This window comes from Tauraco erythrolophus, chromosome 19 (genome assembly GCF_009769465.1).
Source record: "Tauraco erythrolophus isolate bTauEry1 chromosome 19, bTauEry1.pri, whole genome shotgun sequence".
Lineage (NCBI taxonomy): Eukaryota > Metazoa > Chordata > Aves > Musophagiformes > Musophagidae > Tauraco > Tauraco erythrolophus.
Genome location: NC_141483.1, coordinates 15,524,340 through 15,538,835, shown reverse-complemented (window position 1 = coordinate 15,538,835; position 14,496 = coordinate 15,524,340). Strand labels below are relative to the sequence as shown.

At 63.9% G+C, this 14,496-nt stretch overlaps 1 protein-coding gene across 1 annotated transcript; it reads right to left on the bottom strand.

The window, feature by feature from the left end:
- Positions 1-3,673: 3,673 nt before the first annotated feature.
- ASPHD2 (aspartate beta-hydroxylase domain containing 2) lies at positions 3,674-8,518 on the bottom strand. Its single transcript, XM_086623661.1, has 3 exons — positions 7,633-8,518; positions 4,984-5,097; positions 3,674-3,783 (listed from the first exon to the last, which is right to left on the bottom strand). Exons 1-3 carry the CDS (start codon positions 8,516-8,518, stop codon positions 3,674-3,676), a joined length of 1,110 nt encoding a protein of 369 aa, XP_086479787.1.
- Between the last annotated feature and the right edge of the window lie 5,978 nt (positions 8,519-14,496).

Sequence of the window (14,496 nt, the reverse complement as noted above, 5' to 3'; positions counted from 1 at the left end):
AAATAAAAGAGTCTCCAAGGCTCATCCAAGCGCTACGTGTCAGCGGCCAGAGTCCCACTTACTGCTTGGTGGTCTTTGTGATTCCTGTGGTGGGGGCTTGGGGCTGGGTGACCCGGTACCCCTGGTTAGCTCCCCACCATGAGTCCCTGCCCTGGTTACCTGTGGCTTCAACCACTCCTGCAAATTAGCTGCTTGTCAGGGTCTGAGAAGAAAGCTGAAGGTAGATGTGTTACTGGCTTTGCTGTGGAGTGGGGAGCAGCCTCTGTCGGTGTTCGCAGGGCACCCCGGGAGCTGGGCACGGTAAAGTCACCATCGTGACAGCTTCTTGTTCCACCCTGACAGCCGATTCCCGAGGTGGCTCCTCCGCAGACCTTGGCTGGGAAATTCAGTGGACTCCTGAGGAAGAGCCAGCTGCTTGCTCAGGGGGTGGCTGGGCATGGTTTGCCATCTGGCTTCCAGCTCTGGCAGCTGAGGAGGCGTTTCAGCAGGGGGAGAGCCGTGTGGCACTGCTCCCTGCTGCCCTGTCCCTCCTCCTGGGCACTATAGCAGTCAAACTGCTCTGTGCTGAAGGGCTATCAGTTGCCTGTTGGCTAACGGCAGTGTGAATGTGAAACCTCTTAGGAAAACCTGAGCTACAGCCATCCAGGAGACCTCCTGCCTCGGTGACACCCCTGCGGAAAGGGGCACGGAATAAGGCACTGCTTCCCTGAGTTATGGACAAGCTGCTTTGGTTCTGGAGCACAGCACAGAGGCACCATGTAGGTGAGGGACGAGGTGGTGGGAGAAGGCAGGAGGGAAGAGGGTTGTGTGCTCCAGCCCTCTTGCGATGCCCTGGGCTCCTCTGACTTGCTGAGCCAAGAGGCTGCCTCTCTTAGATGTGGCTCTGTCTCCTCTCTGCACCCCTGGCAGCCCTGATCTGGGTTCCCTCTGCCATGCTCAGACTGCTGGCAGCAGCGGGACAGCGGGCAGGGCTGCGAGGCAGCTCCAGGCTGCTCCGCGTCCCCAGGGGAGATCCTGCTGTCTCCTCGCTGGGTGTTTTGGGAAGTGGTTGTGTGCTCTATCAGGAAACACGAAGAAGTTGAAGGAAAAGCCTGAGAGGGACAGGAGGGAGTTTTGGCACAGCAGCAAAGCACAAAATCGATGGATTTGCCTGCTGGCGTCAGGAATCATCCGCGACAATCTGCTGTGCCGTCTGTCGGCAGCGGAACAGCTGGGGGCTTCGCTCCCTTTTGCTCCTGGAGCTGCATCTGGCCACCAAGTCCATTTTCTGTCCTTTGAGCATTAAGAGGAAAGTTGTCTTGGGGCAGCACAGCAAAGAGCTCCTGGCCATTGCCTTAATGGCTGCACTGGAGAGAGGATGCTTAAAAATTGGTCGTTTCATGTACAAGATGATGAGGAGCAGCCACTGCGTGGGCTGTGTCCTGCCTGCACAGGTGAGGGTGCTGCGGCCGAGGGCATCGGGCTGAGTGAGGTCTCGTGTCACCGAGCTGGCCCTGGGCTTGGGGTGCCATTGGGCACCGACCGTCAGGCTGCTGGGCAGGAATTGAGTGGCAGCCCGGGAGCTGTTCCCGATGGAGCTGCTGCCTTTGGTGCATCAGTGCAGGTAGCTGGAAGCATTTTCCCAAATGGTTTCTGTGAAGCCTCTCCGGCAGGCTGGGGCCCTGCTGTGGAGCCTGGAGAGCGCGTGGAGCTGGGGCAGGAGTGGTGACAGTCTCCATCACGGAGTGGTGACAGTCTCTGCTGCCTCGGGCACATGCAGCGCTGCTGTCACCTACGGCTGCGCGCGCTGCCGGGGCTCACGGCACTGGGACTGACGGGGTATGGCAGATGCAGGCGGGTGCAAAGCGGATGCTGCTCCCTGGCAGCGTGGGCTGCGGGTGAAATCCGGGCCAGGGAGGCTGTAACTGGCCAGGACAGAAGTGCCACGGGGCTGGGGATTTTAAAGCCATACGCTTGCTCACTGCATCGCTTGCAAAGTCAGCCCAGACCCATCCCCTCGTCCCACCCTGGAGCTCCTGCTTCTCCAGCCCGTTTCTCCCCACCAGCAGCCGCTGGGGTCAGCAGGACCCAACCCCGCTGTTTCGCTTGACCCTGGACTAGTGACACGAGCAGAGGCAGAGCCCCTCCTGTTTTCAGCACAACTGTTTATTGGTAATAATCTTTGCTTATCCACTGTACGAATGGTACCAAACTGTCAGACAGTTACCAAGCCAGCCTGCTTCCTCAGGCTCTGCTTCCAGGGAGTCAATGCGTGTAGAAATCATGCACTTCAGATATTCTGTAACGAGACAGGTGTAAAAAATCTCTCGGATGTATTTGAAATCTCTGCCTTATCTTGCACTGAAAAATCTGTACAGAACTCGTAGGGGAGCGGGGCTGTGTCCCCCCCGGACAGGACAGGGAGGTGAGCGGTTCCCGGAGCCCGGTGCAGCCGCTTCCCAGCCGGAGGTGCAAGGACAGCGGGGAGCAGCCGCGACATGCTGTGCTTCACGTGGAGCATTGTATAAACCGCACGGCAGCTCTGCACCCCAGAACCCCCAAACGAACCCTGGGTGCTGGGCGACTTCAGGGAAAGCCCGTTGGTTGCTGGGCGGGCAGGACTCCTGGCGGGTGGCGGGCTCATTCCGTGGGCTGCGGAATTAAACACCCCCCACCTCTGGAAACCCTCCCTTTGCGGTCAGGTACGCGTGAGCCACCTCTCCGTACGCTCGCCCTGGCTCCAGGAAGGGAGAAGCTGGAGCAGCAGAAGGAAGCGTGACCTCCTTTCTTCCTTGGCCTTTGTCTACGGACAAACAAAAGCTCTGCGCTGCGTTCCCAAACCGTGTCCCTGGCCCTGCCCGGGCTTCCCAGCTTGAGCTGTGAGAACTGAAGGTTGCAGATAAAGCAGGGAGAGGATTTAGGCAATTGATAACACCCTCGGTCAGCTTGAAGAGCAGGGCTCCATGTGCCCCACACCCTCGCCAGGGTGCACGTCGGGGTGCTCCTGGGCACCTGCCTTGCTGGAGCTGGGGGCACCTGCAGCTGCAGGGGCAGTCAGGGAGTGCATCGTGCTCTTCTCCCTGCCCGTGTGGCAAAAAGGATTCTCAAGGCAGGAGGGCTGGGGAGCCACGTGCCAGGGCCCTGCCCTGTCCACCCCAGCCTGAGCAGCCCCTGCCCAGGGGGATGCGTTGTGCCTGCTGCAGCCCCTGGCATCTGTCCATCCATCTGGGGACTGCAGCAGGACAGGGGCAGGCTGAGCTCGGCACTGGGCTGTTTGGCTGGTTTGCTGTTGTGGGAGCGTGTGTGTTGTTCTTTTGATGACCACGAGAAGTTTTACATTATTACATTCAAACAAACACCCTTGGTTTTGTTACTCTACTTCTGAACACCGCAAAACACAGTAGCAACATAACACGTACGAGAGTGGTGCTGCAGGTAACCACGGAGGGAAGGCGATGCGCTGTCATGGTGGAAAATAATCCCTGAAGCCAACGATGGAAAGAAAGAGATGGCGCTGATACACGTCACAGTTTCCATTTACAAGAGCCCCCGGGAGGGAGGACCCCGAGGCCGTGTGCTGGGAGGAAGCTTCCAGTGCGGCCAGCATCCGCGTGCGGTGCTGGACCCGTGGCGGAGCTGAGCTGGCACGGCCGCCCGCCGGCTGCCCTCGAACCCGCGACACCGGGCAGCGCCGTCACCGTCCTGGGGCGAAGATAAAGTCGAGGGCTTGGCGCTCGGCGGCGGCGACGTTGGGGTGCCACAGGTCCACCATGAAGACCACGCGGGGACCCTCCTCCGGGGGACCTGGGTGGGATGCAAGCACGGGGTGAGGCTGCGCTCCCACCCTGCTCCCACGGAACGGGCAGCGCTCGCCCCGGCGTGGGTGATGGGCTCCGTCCCGGGGGGCTGCTGCCTGCACCCCGGGCACAGCGTGCACCCTGGGCAGAGCCAGCCCACAGCTGCACCGAGAAGCAGGGAGGTGTCTGCCCATTGCAACCCCAGCAAACACCACCTGCCTACTGGGAGCCCAGTGCCTCCATCAGCTGGCACAGGGCATGGTCCTCCCTGCCAGGGCTCCGGGGTTGCTTTGGACAATCAGACCAGGTTTCCTGGTACAGGGCAGCAGGCACGGTGCTGAGTTCGCCCTCCTTGCAGCTGCGTCACAGAGCCGTGCAGGGAGCTGCTGCTGCGCTATTCCAGCCTTCCCGGCCCTGCAGCTCCGCACTGAGCTGTGCTTCCCGATCCCGCAGCAGGGTTGATGTGGGAGCAACAGCTTTTGTTCTCCCACTCTCTTGCCACGCTCCCCTGCGTAAAACAGCTCTGCTCGGTGCTTTTATGCCATCGGCGACTAATGCCGGTTAATCCAGGAGAGCTGAAGCAGAACAGCCTCCGTCAGAGACGGAGAGAGGCAGCAAAACAGGCTGGCATGAAGCTTTCCTCCCTGCGCAGGAGACAAAGGCACCGCTGGCACGCCGGCGCTGAGCTGCTGCCTTGCAACAGGGCTGCTGCAGTCGGCGGCGCTGCCGCGAGCAAGGGCGAGAGGATGCCGAGGCTGGCAGCATCGGCGCCCGCACCGCCCTGCGGAGCTCTGGGTGACGAGGGAAGCCTTCCCGCGCTGGCTGCCGCGGCAGGGAGAGGCTCACGGGGCCATGTGCCAGGCTGGCAGCGCTGCAAGCAACTCGGGATGGGAGTGAGCCCTGGGGCAGGCTGAGGAGGGGGCTCCAGGGGCTCCACCGGACAAGGGGCACCGGGACGCTTCACCACCCCGAAGCAGCAGGGACCGTGCGTGATGGGCGAGCCCCACCATGCCAGGAACGGGGCTACTGCCCTCCCTGGTGCAAGCCAAGGGCTGCAGCGGTGTAACCTCAGCGGGATGCAGGTGCCTCCAGCCCTGCAGATGTTTTGGCAGGAGAAGGGACTGGGTGCAGTCACTCTGCCCGTCCGCTCCCTGGCAGCAGCGCGAGATGAGGCTGCGAGGCCCCGCCAGCCACGCGTTGGGCTTACCTTCGTGAAACGCTGTGTGCAGGAAGGAGTCGTCGAAGAGCAGGCAGCGGCCCTCAGCCCAGCACTGCGGCTCACCCCCCACCACCAGCTCGCAGTTGCTGGGTGTCTTCAGACCTTCAGGCACAAAGGAGAGGACAGGGAGGGTCAAGCGACAGGTAGCAGCCCTGGAATGCCAACGGCGAGCTCCGCGCTGCTGCCGAGGGGTTGCTTCCCTCCAGAGAGCAGCAGCAGAGGCTGTGCTGAGCTCAGCGCGTGGCAGAGTCCGGGGCTCAAAACCCAGACGAAGCTGGCACTGCATTTGCAGCTGGACTCAGAGCCTGATGCAGCTCAGCCCCTGCCCGCTCCCCTCTACCCCTCTCGTCCCCAGCTGCTGCAGGGCACCCCCCTGCAGTCACTCGCTGTACCCCAACGAGCTCAGCATCATGGGCACTGTCCCAGAGCCCACAAACCCAGGGTGGAGGTAGAAAGCCAGTTTCCTGGAGTGTTTTCTAGCTCCAGGACCAAAGGCAGAGCCTTCCCTCCCCGTACCCCAGCTCTGCTGCAGTTACCCTGCCCACGGCAAGGCTGGGCAGGAGGAAACACTGCACTGGCACTCGAGAAACAGGCTCAGTTCCTGGCTCTGCCACAAGCTCCCTGTTTGACCTTGCATCACTCAGCATCTGCCTTGTCACTCAGTCCCCCACCCAAGATGCTGCCACTCGGTCCAGGCAGCTGCAAGGACGGGAATTCAGGGGAGGGTCGCAAAACCCGCGTAGGGAAGAGGCTCTGTGAAGGCCACGTGAAGAAGGACAATCCTAGAAACAAAATAGGTCTTTTCCTAAAATACTAGTGCAAGTCAGGCCAGCTTGGCGAGGGTCGATCCCACCACCCCCTCGATCAGGAACGTCACCCCCGCAGTGCCGGGCACTGCTGGAGCTGGTGCAGAGGCGACCTGCCCCGAGGATGCAGCCGTGGTGGAGAAAGGGGTCAGGGCTCACGTGGCTCACAAACGGTAACGATGCAGCAAACGAGCAGGAACGGATCTCGCAGCGATGCCAAACCCAAGGGAGTGCAGCAGGGACTCCCAGCTGCCCAGGAGGGCTGGGGGCACAAAAAGCCACTCTCCTTTTCTAGTGGGCACATCAAAGCCTACAAACCCCAAAGCTGTTTCCCTGCACAATGGCCTCAGCTGGAGATGCTCCAGCTGGGAAGGGGGAGCTGAGCAGCCGGGGGAGGCGATGGGCAGCAGCGCGCAGCCCTGCCATCGCGCCTGCAGGACACTGCCTGGTCCCTCGGAGGGGCAGCACCGGTGCCCACGCTCGGCCCCATGTGCTCAGCAGAGCAGTGGTGGGTTGGGGTGAATCCTGGAGAGCGACTCGGCTGTGCTGGTTCTCAGAGCGAGCTGGCCCGAAAGGGCTGGCTGTCTCTTAAACACCTCTGTGCCCTGGGCACAGCGAGAGCCAAGTCCCCAGCACCGAGGCGGGCATGTTGGTGAGCGCACGAGCAGCCCTTCGGCGTGCCCCGGGCACGGGGCTGTGTCCTGGCTGGAGGGCCAGCAGCCACGGAGCAGATGGAGCTGGAAAACATGGAAGGACAAGGGAATGACCCGCATCACTCATCTCCCTGGGGCACGTGCTCCGGCTGAAGGGCTGGCCCCAGCTCCACGCTGCCAGGGCAGGGTGGTTTGTCCGAGCCAGCGGGGACCTCACTCTCCTGGTCCCCTCCCAGGAGCTGCTCTCAGCCCCTTGCAAGGAGAGCCCATGTCCCCAGCACCCCCGGGAGAGGGGAGAGCCAGCGGCTCCTGGCACCAGCAAGGGCAGGTCCTGGCTCCCCTGCAGCTCCCCAGGCCCGGAGCTCCTGGGATCAGCTCTGAAGGCTCATTCCCATCCAAAAGAAATGGCCAGTCACCGCCGGAGTGTGTTTACCCGACAGGAGTTGGCTGAACAAGCGCCTTCGGTGTTTGCCAGCAGGGCCCGTGCGGTGCCTCCCCCGGCGCGATCTGTGCCGCTTCCAGCGCGGCAGAGTCCCGACCATCTGTGCCGCGTGGGCTCTCCCCATCCCGGGTGCCCGCGGGGTGGGGGAGCACCGTGCCACCAGCCCAGCGCTCAGCCCGCCAGAGGGGATATCCCGGGACCCCCCCACCCCTGATCTGCACCAAAGCAGCATCTTTGCTCACATCCATCTGTGCCACGCACAGAGCGCCCGAAACCGCAGGAGAGGGGGAGCTGCACTGGGAGACAGCTCGGTCCCTGGAGCAGCACCCCGGCTGCCCCGCATCCCGCGATGGGAGGTGGGGGTGCCTGCAGAGCGGGGCTCATTCGGAGACCCCTGCACAAAATCAGCCCCACAACTCACACCAGTGAGAGCCCACGTCTCCAGGTCGGCGGCAGGAGGAGGAAAAATGCTCCCACTGCTGAGCTGGGGACTCTGGTGAGGGCGGGCACTGGGGGGGACTGAACATCAGCCCCTCCTGGGAAGGCTGCTGCTGCTGAAGCCCCAAAACCTGCCTCAGGCCAAAGCAGAGCAGGCACCTGAGCCGGCCCTGGGGCTGCAATCAGTGGGTGAACTTGGAGAGCACGGGCTGCAAGAGGCCTTTTCTGGGCTCCTGCACCCAGGCATGGCTGCAGCCCCCCCACACCACCCACAGTGCGGACGCCACTGGGAACTTACCGAGATGGCAGCGGATGCGGATGTTGGTGGGTCCGTAGTGCTCAGTGATGACGGTGCCCGGGCTCAGCACGGAGATGCACGCGTTGCCAAAGACATTGTTGCCAATGCAGGTGCGAAGACTCCCAAGCAAGCGGTACGTCCGTGGGCATCTCCTGCAGTTCCTGGGCACGCACATGCCCTGGTTCACCAGGTAGAAGGTGAACCACTCCCCGCTGGGCGTGCTGTTCATTTTCCATCCTTGCGGGAGGCTGCAGTTTGAGAAAGCTTTGTAGAGGGTCTCAAACTCGCACAGGATGGTCTGGAAGTTGCGCTCCAGCAACTCCACGTCGTGCTTTTGAGCGTCCCGGGAGAAGTAGGGCATGGTTGGCAAGTCTGGCAAGAAGAAGACTTCTGGCTTCTGGATGGACGGCCGGCTGTTGAGGTAGCGGCCCTGCTCGCGGATGCCCTTGTAGATCCTGCCCATGCCGGACCAGGAGTAGCGCTTGGCATACTCCTGCAGGTTGTGGTAGAGTTTCTGGTTGAAGCCGTCGTGGTGCGTGCAGCGCACGCACTCGGGCGCGTGGCAGTAGACGTACCCGTTCTGCACGCCGTTGGCCTCGGCGCTCTGCATCAGGGCGTTGACGGTGGCGTAGGCGCGGGGCTGCTCCCGCCCCACGTGGTAGCAGTACCACACGAAGAGGAGCAGGAGGCAGGCGACGGCGGCGAGGGCGCTGGCGTCGCAGTCCCGGAAAGACTGGATGCCAGTGGCGATGAAATCCCGGAGTCCATCCAGGGACCAGCTCCAGTCCAGCAGCCACTCCAAAGACATGGTGGTGCAGCGGGTGGTGGGTGCGCGCAGCGGGGCCCGGTGGTCAGTCCTCGTGGTCCTCAGAGGCACCCACACCATGCAGCTGGGCCGGGGCGTGGGGAGAAGGGGCTGCCATGGGGAAGCGGAGCTGCGGCTCTCCCCTGCACACCCGGGAGCTCTGCATTGGCAGCGGCAGCCGGCAGCTCCCGGGGTGGCAGGAGGCCAGGCTGCCCAGGGGTCCCAGCACCACGAGTCAGTAGCGACGTGCCCGGAGGGTCCCCGCCGGTGCTCCTGAGCCCATCATCCTGAAAGGCAGCGCTGCAGGGAGGCTCTGGGGAAAGAAACCCGGGGGCATTAGGGAGGCAGCTGCTCCTTGGGGTCCCTGCGGGGCTCAGTGCACACAGGGTGCAGCTGGGGCCACATGCCGGGGCTGCGCGGGGAGGTGATGGATGAGGAGCCCCCCTCTCTGCCCAGGAGCCCAACATCAGCCTCTTCCACAAATATCCAAAGGTCCACTGGAAGGTAACGGGGGGAGCCAGGTCCCTCAGGCCCCACTGCCCCGCGGCGACTGTCTCCCTCCTGCTCTGCCCCTCCTTTCTCTGCCCCTTGCTGCCTTATCATGCCTGAAGTCTGGCTGGTAAGGCAGCTGGGGCACATCTGGGAACACTCACTTAACAGCCTTATCTTGCAGCACATCTCGGTTTATCCCCTCAATAACGACTTTCCCTCCAGAGACTGAGCTGACAGCCCCCAGCCCGCCCAGCAGCTCTGCCCACTGGGGCCGCGGGAGCCCGGTGCTCGGCCAGCCTGGTGAGGGCACGGCGGCAATGGGTTGGCTTCTCCGATTTCACCAGGTAGATGTTACCTACCGCCTTGCAGGTGGCAGGAGCTGGACGGCTCCCAGCACTGCTGCAACACCCCAAAAAACAGAGCCTGTCCTCCCTCCCCGGGCAGGAGACAAGCCCACTACACCACCAGCAGCCACTGCCTGTCCCTTCCTCAATGACCTCTGGGCAGCTCTGTCCTGCCCCACTGTCACAGCTCTTGGGAAAGCAGCTCGGTGAAAAAAGAAGATGCTCCAACTCCTCATAGCCATGAGCAACGTTTGCTCGCCCCAAACTCCATCCCTGGGCACCTCCAAGCAGCCAGAGCAGAGGGGCAGGCAAGGCAACGGGTGAGCAATGGAGGGGAAACTCAGACCAGGTTGGGAAGCACACCAAGAGCTACCCCGGCTCATGGCATGCTGCCAGCACCGACAGAGACCCTTGGAATCACTGATGTGCAGCATTCAAAGCAGCTGAACAGGAGTGTCTGCAGCTCAGCCCTCCACACCAAGCAGATGCTCAGGCTGGGCATGTGTGGAGGGTCACGGCCCACCCCCAGAGCACCGAAAGCACAGTGAAGGACCAGGCTCCCACCCAGCTCCTCCATGCTAGTGCTACACCCAGACTGCACCTCCTGGACATGCCAACTGCGGCCCAGGGCAGGGCAGAGGGAGGCAGGAGCTGCAGGACAGACAGCTGTCCATCTGGGAGAGTGAGACAAGGATGATATAGGCAAAGGGGAGGGAGGAAGATGCCGTAGGGAGCTCACCTGTAAGAGCACTGACTTGGAGGAGCAGCTGGGTTAATTAGCCAGGGAAATCATCCAAACCCTCCCCAGCCCTCCCTGCCGAGGTCCTGCAGCCTGTCAATGAGTGTGCATTTCCCTATTGATTGCAACGGTGATGTGCTTCAGCTGGTGGAGCTTTGGCTGGGACCTGACCCTGCAGCTGTGGACCTTGTGCAGGGCTGGGGACACCAGCTTCAGGCAGTTTTACACCCCAGGGAAGGACATCCACACTGCCAACCTCCCTCCATCCTACTTCCTTGTAGCATGTTGCCTGTGTGCCCCGTCCCAGGATCTGCAATCCACGTGGCACGTCACAGCCTCCTGGGAATTTTAAGATAACTTTCCTCCAACCCCACTGGCTGGCATCCCTCCAGACACGCCGGCTTCTCCAGCCCAGGCCTTGCTCCCGGGGCACAGCCACAGAGCCGGTCCCATGGGTGTTCCCCGAGGCCGGCACAATCCCTCCACGCTCCTCCGCGGTGCCGGAGCGTGCCTGGGAAGGCAGGCAGAGCCCTGGCGCGATCTGTATTCAGGGTGGCTCTCACCCTGACAGGCGAGCAGGGAGCCGCCCCAGCGCAGCAGCCAGGCTCGCTCAGGAGCTGACTGGCACAGCCAGTGCACAGGGGGGCAGAGATGGGGGTCCCAAAGCCAGAGGGGACACCTCACTCACACCCCTGCGAGGGCGGCACAGCACAAACGTGGCCCCACTGCAGCCCTGGGGCTGCTGTCGACACCTCAAAGGGGGAAAATCAGGGGGAAACTGTTAGAGCAGTAAGAGATCAAAGTCCCCGTGCCCCCGCGCAGCCCGCCTGGCCCCAGAGCCTCGCAGCCACGGAGCCTTTGGGCAGCCGAGCCCTGGGCTGCACGAAGACGCTTTGGGAAGAGTCTCCCGCAGGGATGCAGCCCAGCAGCTGCCTCCTGCACTGGCACAGGCAGCCCCGATGCAAACCTGCCCAAACCCACCTTCCGCAGGGGTCGTGCCAGCGGCGGCAAAGCAGAGCCCCAAACGCCGGCACTGCTCTCGGCGGACACGGCGTGGCCGGGACCTGCTGCTGGGCCGCTGGGTGCTGTCACCCTTCCACCACGGCCCTGCACCGAGACGGGCAGTCACATGGAGCACCCCTGGCCTGAGGTCCAAGGAAAGGCTCGTCAGCTAATAATAAACAGCCCAGGAGAGTGGAAACCGATGGCACATCGTGCTGAAGTTGTGCAGGACGTGGAGGCGAGCACCGTGCCAGGCAGCAGCGGCGTTACATAATGAAGGCAGAGAGGCTTCGATGCAGCACAAAGTTGCATCTTGGCCCTGGCATCTCCCGGAGGAAGCGGGTTTTGCTGACCCAGGCCGGGATCCCCAGGCCATGGGCCTTGCAGCGACGAGGACGCGTGGCGGGACTGTCCTCGGCACCGGGACCCGCACCGGCACCTTCGGGAGCGGCGCGAGGAGCCTCTGGATGCAGGAGCGCTGGGGCGAGGCGGGTGCCGGCTGCTACTACGGAGCTGGAGCAGGGCCAGGCAGCCGCGGGCGCTGCCTTCGCCCTCTCCTCCGCCGTGCCACCCCGGCGGTGCCACCCGCTGTGACGGTGTCACCCGGCGTGGCGGCGCCAAGTGGTGTCACCGGTGTGGCCGCATCACCCGGGGCGGCTGCATCACCCGGGGCGGGAGCGCTGCCCGCCGCGCTGCTGTCCCGTTCCCCAGCGTGGCGGTGCCACCTGCCGCCGCGGTGCCACCCGGCACGGCCGTGTCCCCCAGCCGCCGCCGAGCCCCGGCTGCCCCGGCCGGGCGGAGCCGGGCTGCGCCCCGCACCGAGGGCACCGCTCCCCGCCCCGCCGCCCGCGCCCCCCCCGCGATGCGGTTGCGGTTGTTGCGGTGCGCTGCGACGCGGCGGTACCGACCTGCTGCCCGGGCCGGGCCGTGCGGGGCCGCCGCTCCGCTCCGCGCCGCTCCGCTCCTCTCGCCGCCGCCGCCGCGGACCACAACTCCCAGCAGCCCGGGCAGGAGGGGCCCGCACCGCCCCCGCCGGGACCGCGCCGGGGCGGCAGCTTGCGGGCCCCGACCCAGGCACCGCCCGCTCGCCCGCCCTCCGCTGCGGGTCGGCTCCCGCCCCCGCGCCCGCCCCTCGCCGCGGCCTCGGGGCGGTGCGCCCCCGCACAGCGCAGCCGGCAGCCGGGCGGGGCGGGCGGGAGCAGCGGGGCTGCGGCACCCCGGTGGGGGTCCTGGGGACGGAGCGGCTGGGAGGCGGGGGTGCGTGTCCCCGAGGGAGCATCCGTCCCGGCTGCAGGCACCCCGAGACGGGGGCACACGGGCCCCGGGGACGCAGCTGGGATGCGGGAGGTGCGGGGGCACTGGGGGGATGCAGGAGGACGTGCACGGGATCCTGGTTCCAAGGATGCAGCACTGGGGGCTGCAGCAGTCAGGACGCAGGGGATGCTGGCCCCGGGGTTGCTGACCCCAGGGATGCAGGCGCCCAGGAGGCAGGATACGGGCTCCAGGGACACAGGCGCTTGGGATGCAGCAGCCGGGACATGCAGGCTGCTGGCCCCAGGGACACAGGCACCCAGGGGTGCAGGGAGTACTGGCTGCAGGGATGCAGGCACCCAGGGATGCAGCACCCAGGACGCAGGGGTTGCTGGTCCCCAAGGATGCATGTCTAGTGTGCAGGGGACAGGAGCACCCAGAGATGCAATGCCTGCGATGCAGGCAGCCAGGGATGCCTCACCAAGGATGTGAGGGTGTGCTGCAGCACCTGGGATGGGGGGAGGCTGTTCCCAGGGGTGCTGGCTGCCAGGATGCAGGAGATGCTGGCCTGGGAGTTTGGGATGCAGCACCATGGATGGGTGGCAGCCTCCAGAGATGTGAGCACTCCCAAGGGGTGGCAAAAGTGTGTGAGCTCCTGCTTCCTCACAGCCAGTTCCTGCCCCTCCAGTGAGGTGGGTCCCTCAGATGGGACAATGTGTCTGTTGGCATCTCCTGTTCCCATTCCTGCTGCTCCGCTTCCTCCCTCAGCTGTGGGCAGCGTCAGGGCTGAGGTTCCTGGGCCGTGGCAGCTTCAGCTCCTGGGAGGAGCACTGGGGGGATGCAGGAGGACGTGCAGGGGATCCTGGCTCCAAGGAGCTCCCTTTGAGAGCCCGTTGGCAGTGGGTGCGGGAGCTTCAGCGCCGCAGGAGAGCCCGGCCGTGTCTAACAGCAGCAGCTCTCGCAGCAGACAGACTGTAGGTGCAGCTGCCCCACGCACGCTTGGCTCCAGTGAGTTCAGCCAGCCCAACAGGGAGGAGGCGGAGGAGGAGGAGGAGGAGGCCAGCTTTGTAGGTTGGCTGTAGAGGAAGCCAAATTTTTGGCAATTTGGAGTGTCCCTCAACAACTCTAAAGTGCTGGCGGAGAAAGTTTGTCTTGAGCCCTTCTGCTTCCCGCTTCTTGCTTTTTTCCTGCCTGTTTCCCATTCACCCAAGCAAATACTGTCAAATCCAGGGACCCAGGAGCCCCACTGGACCAGCCCTCCCTCCACCATTCCCCCCAGTGCCAGATAAGATGCTGGGCTGAGCTGACCGCAGGCAGAGCCCGGGTGCGGGCTGAGCCCTGGCAGCACTGCCCTGCCAGGGCAGTGCCACGTGGAGCTGCGTGGGACACGTGTCACCGCTCCCAGCTCAGGGGAAGCCCTGCCTTGCTTTGCAGGTTTTGCCATCCGGTGCCTGCACTGCAGGTAGCTGGGCCGAGTGTCCTCCCCGTGGCACAGCTCCAGCTGGATTTTAGGAGTGCAGTAAGGGCTGCACCCCCAGGTGTGTGCCTGCTCCGGAGCGACCTCATCCCCAGCTACTGCAGACTTAAGCTGCGCCTTTCTTTTTGTCCTGGCACATTTTTCCTCCCGTCTGCTCCTGCTGTTCCCATGAGCTCCCGTGAGCACAGTCCACTCCCAGCCCACCCCAGTTTGCTCCTGCAGGGCCCCGGCAGCGCTGCATGTTTCAGGGTGGAAGGAGGGTGGGTTTATTCCTGCTCTTTCCCAGGCCCCTCTCAGCCTCAGCCTGCACCTCCCGCCTGCTCTTGGCAGGCAGCGCACCCTTCTGTCGCCAGCCACGGAGTCTGCTGGCTCTCGGTGCTGGGCTCTGGACTCTCCCATCCTTTCTCCCCTCCATCTGCCTCCTGCTCTCTGCTCCCCCTTGGGCCCCTCCAGGCCCCGCTCCTCAGCTCTGCCATTCCTCTCTTCTCCGCGGGACAAGCTGCCTCCCTCTTTCCTCTGCCTTCAGGATGTCGCCTGGTGCTCTTCACCCTCCAGTGCAGCAACCCCTTCTCAGCATGGTACCTGCTCCAGGAACCAGTCTGCTGGGCAGCTTTTCCATAGCTCTGGGGAGAGAGGGAATGGGAGATCCGAGGGACCGGGGTCTCGTCCTGACTCCCTGGTGTGCATTTCCCCTGGTAATGCTCTGTCCGAAACATGCAGCACACACGTTTCTTGCAGCACATCCTGCACCACT

What these genes read in the sequence shown, in the direction of transcription:
- ASPHD2 (XM_086623661.1), bottom strand. Translation starts at nt 8,518, where the DNA reads ATGGTGTGGGTGCCTCTGAGGACCACGAGGACTGACCACCGGGCCCCG. An exon ending in CCGCATCCGCTGCCATCTCG is followed by an intron (nt 5,098 to 7,632) that starts GTAAGTTCCCAG and finishes TTGTGCCTGAAG; the next exon opens with GTCTGAAGACACCCAGCAAC. An exon ending in GCACACAGCGTTTCACGAAG is followed by an intron (nt 3,784 to 4,983) that starts GTAAGCCCAACG and finishes CATCCCACCCAG; the next exon opens with GTCCCCCGGAGGAGGGTCCC.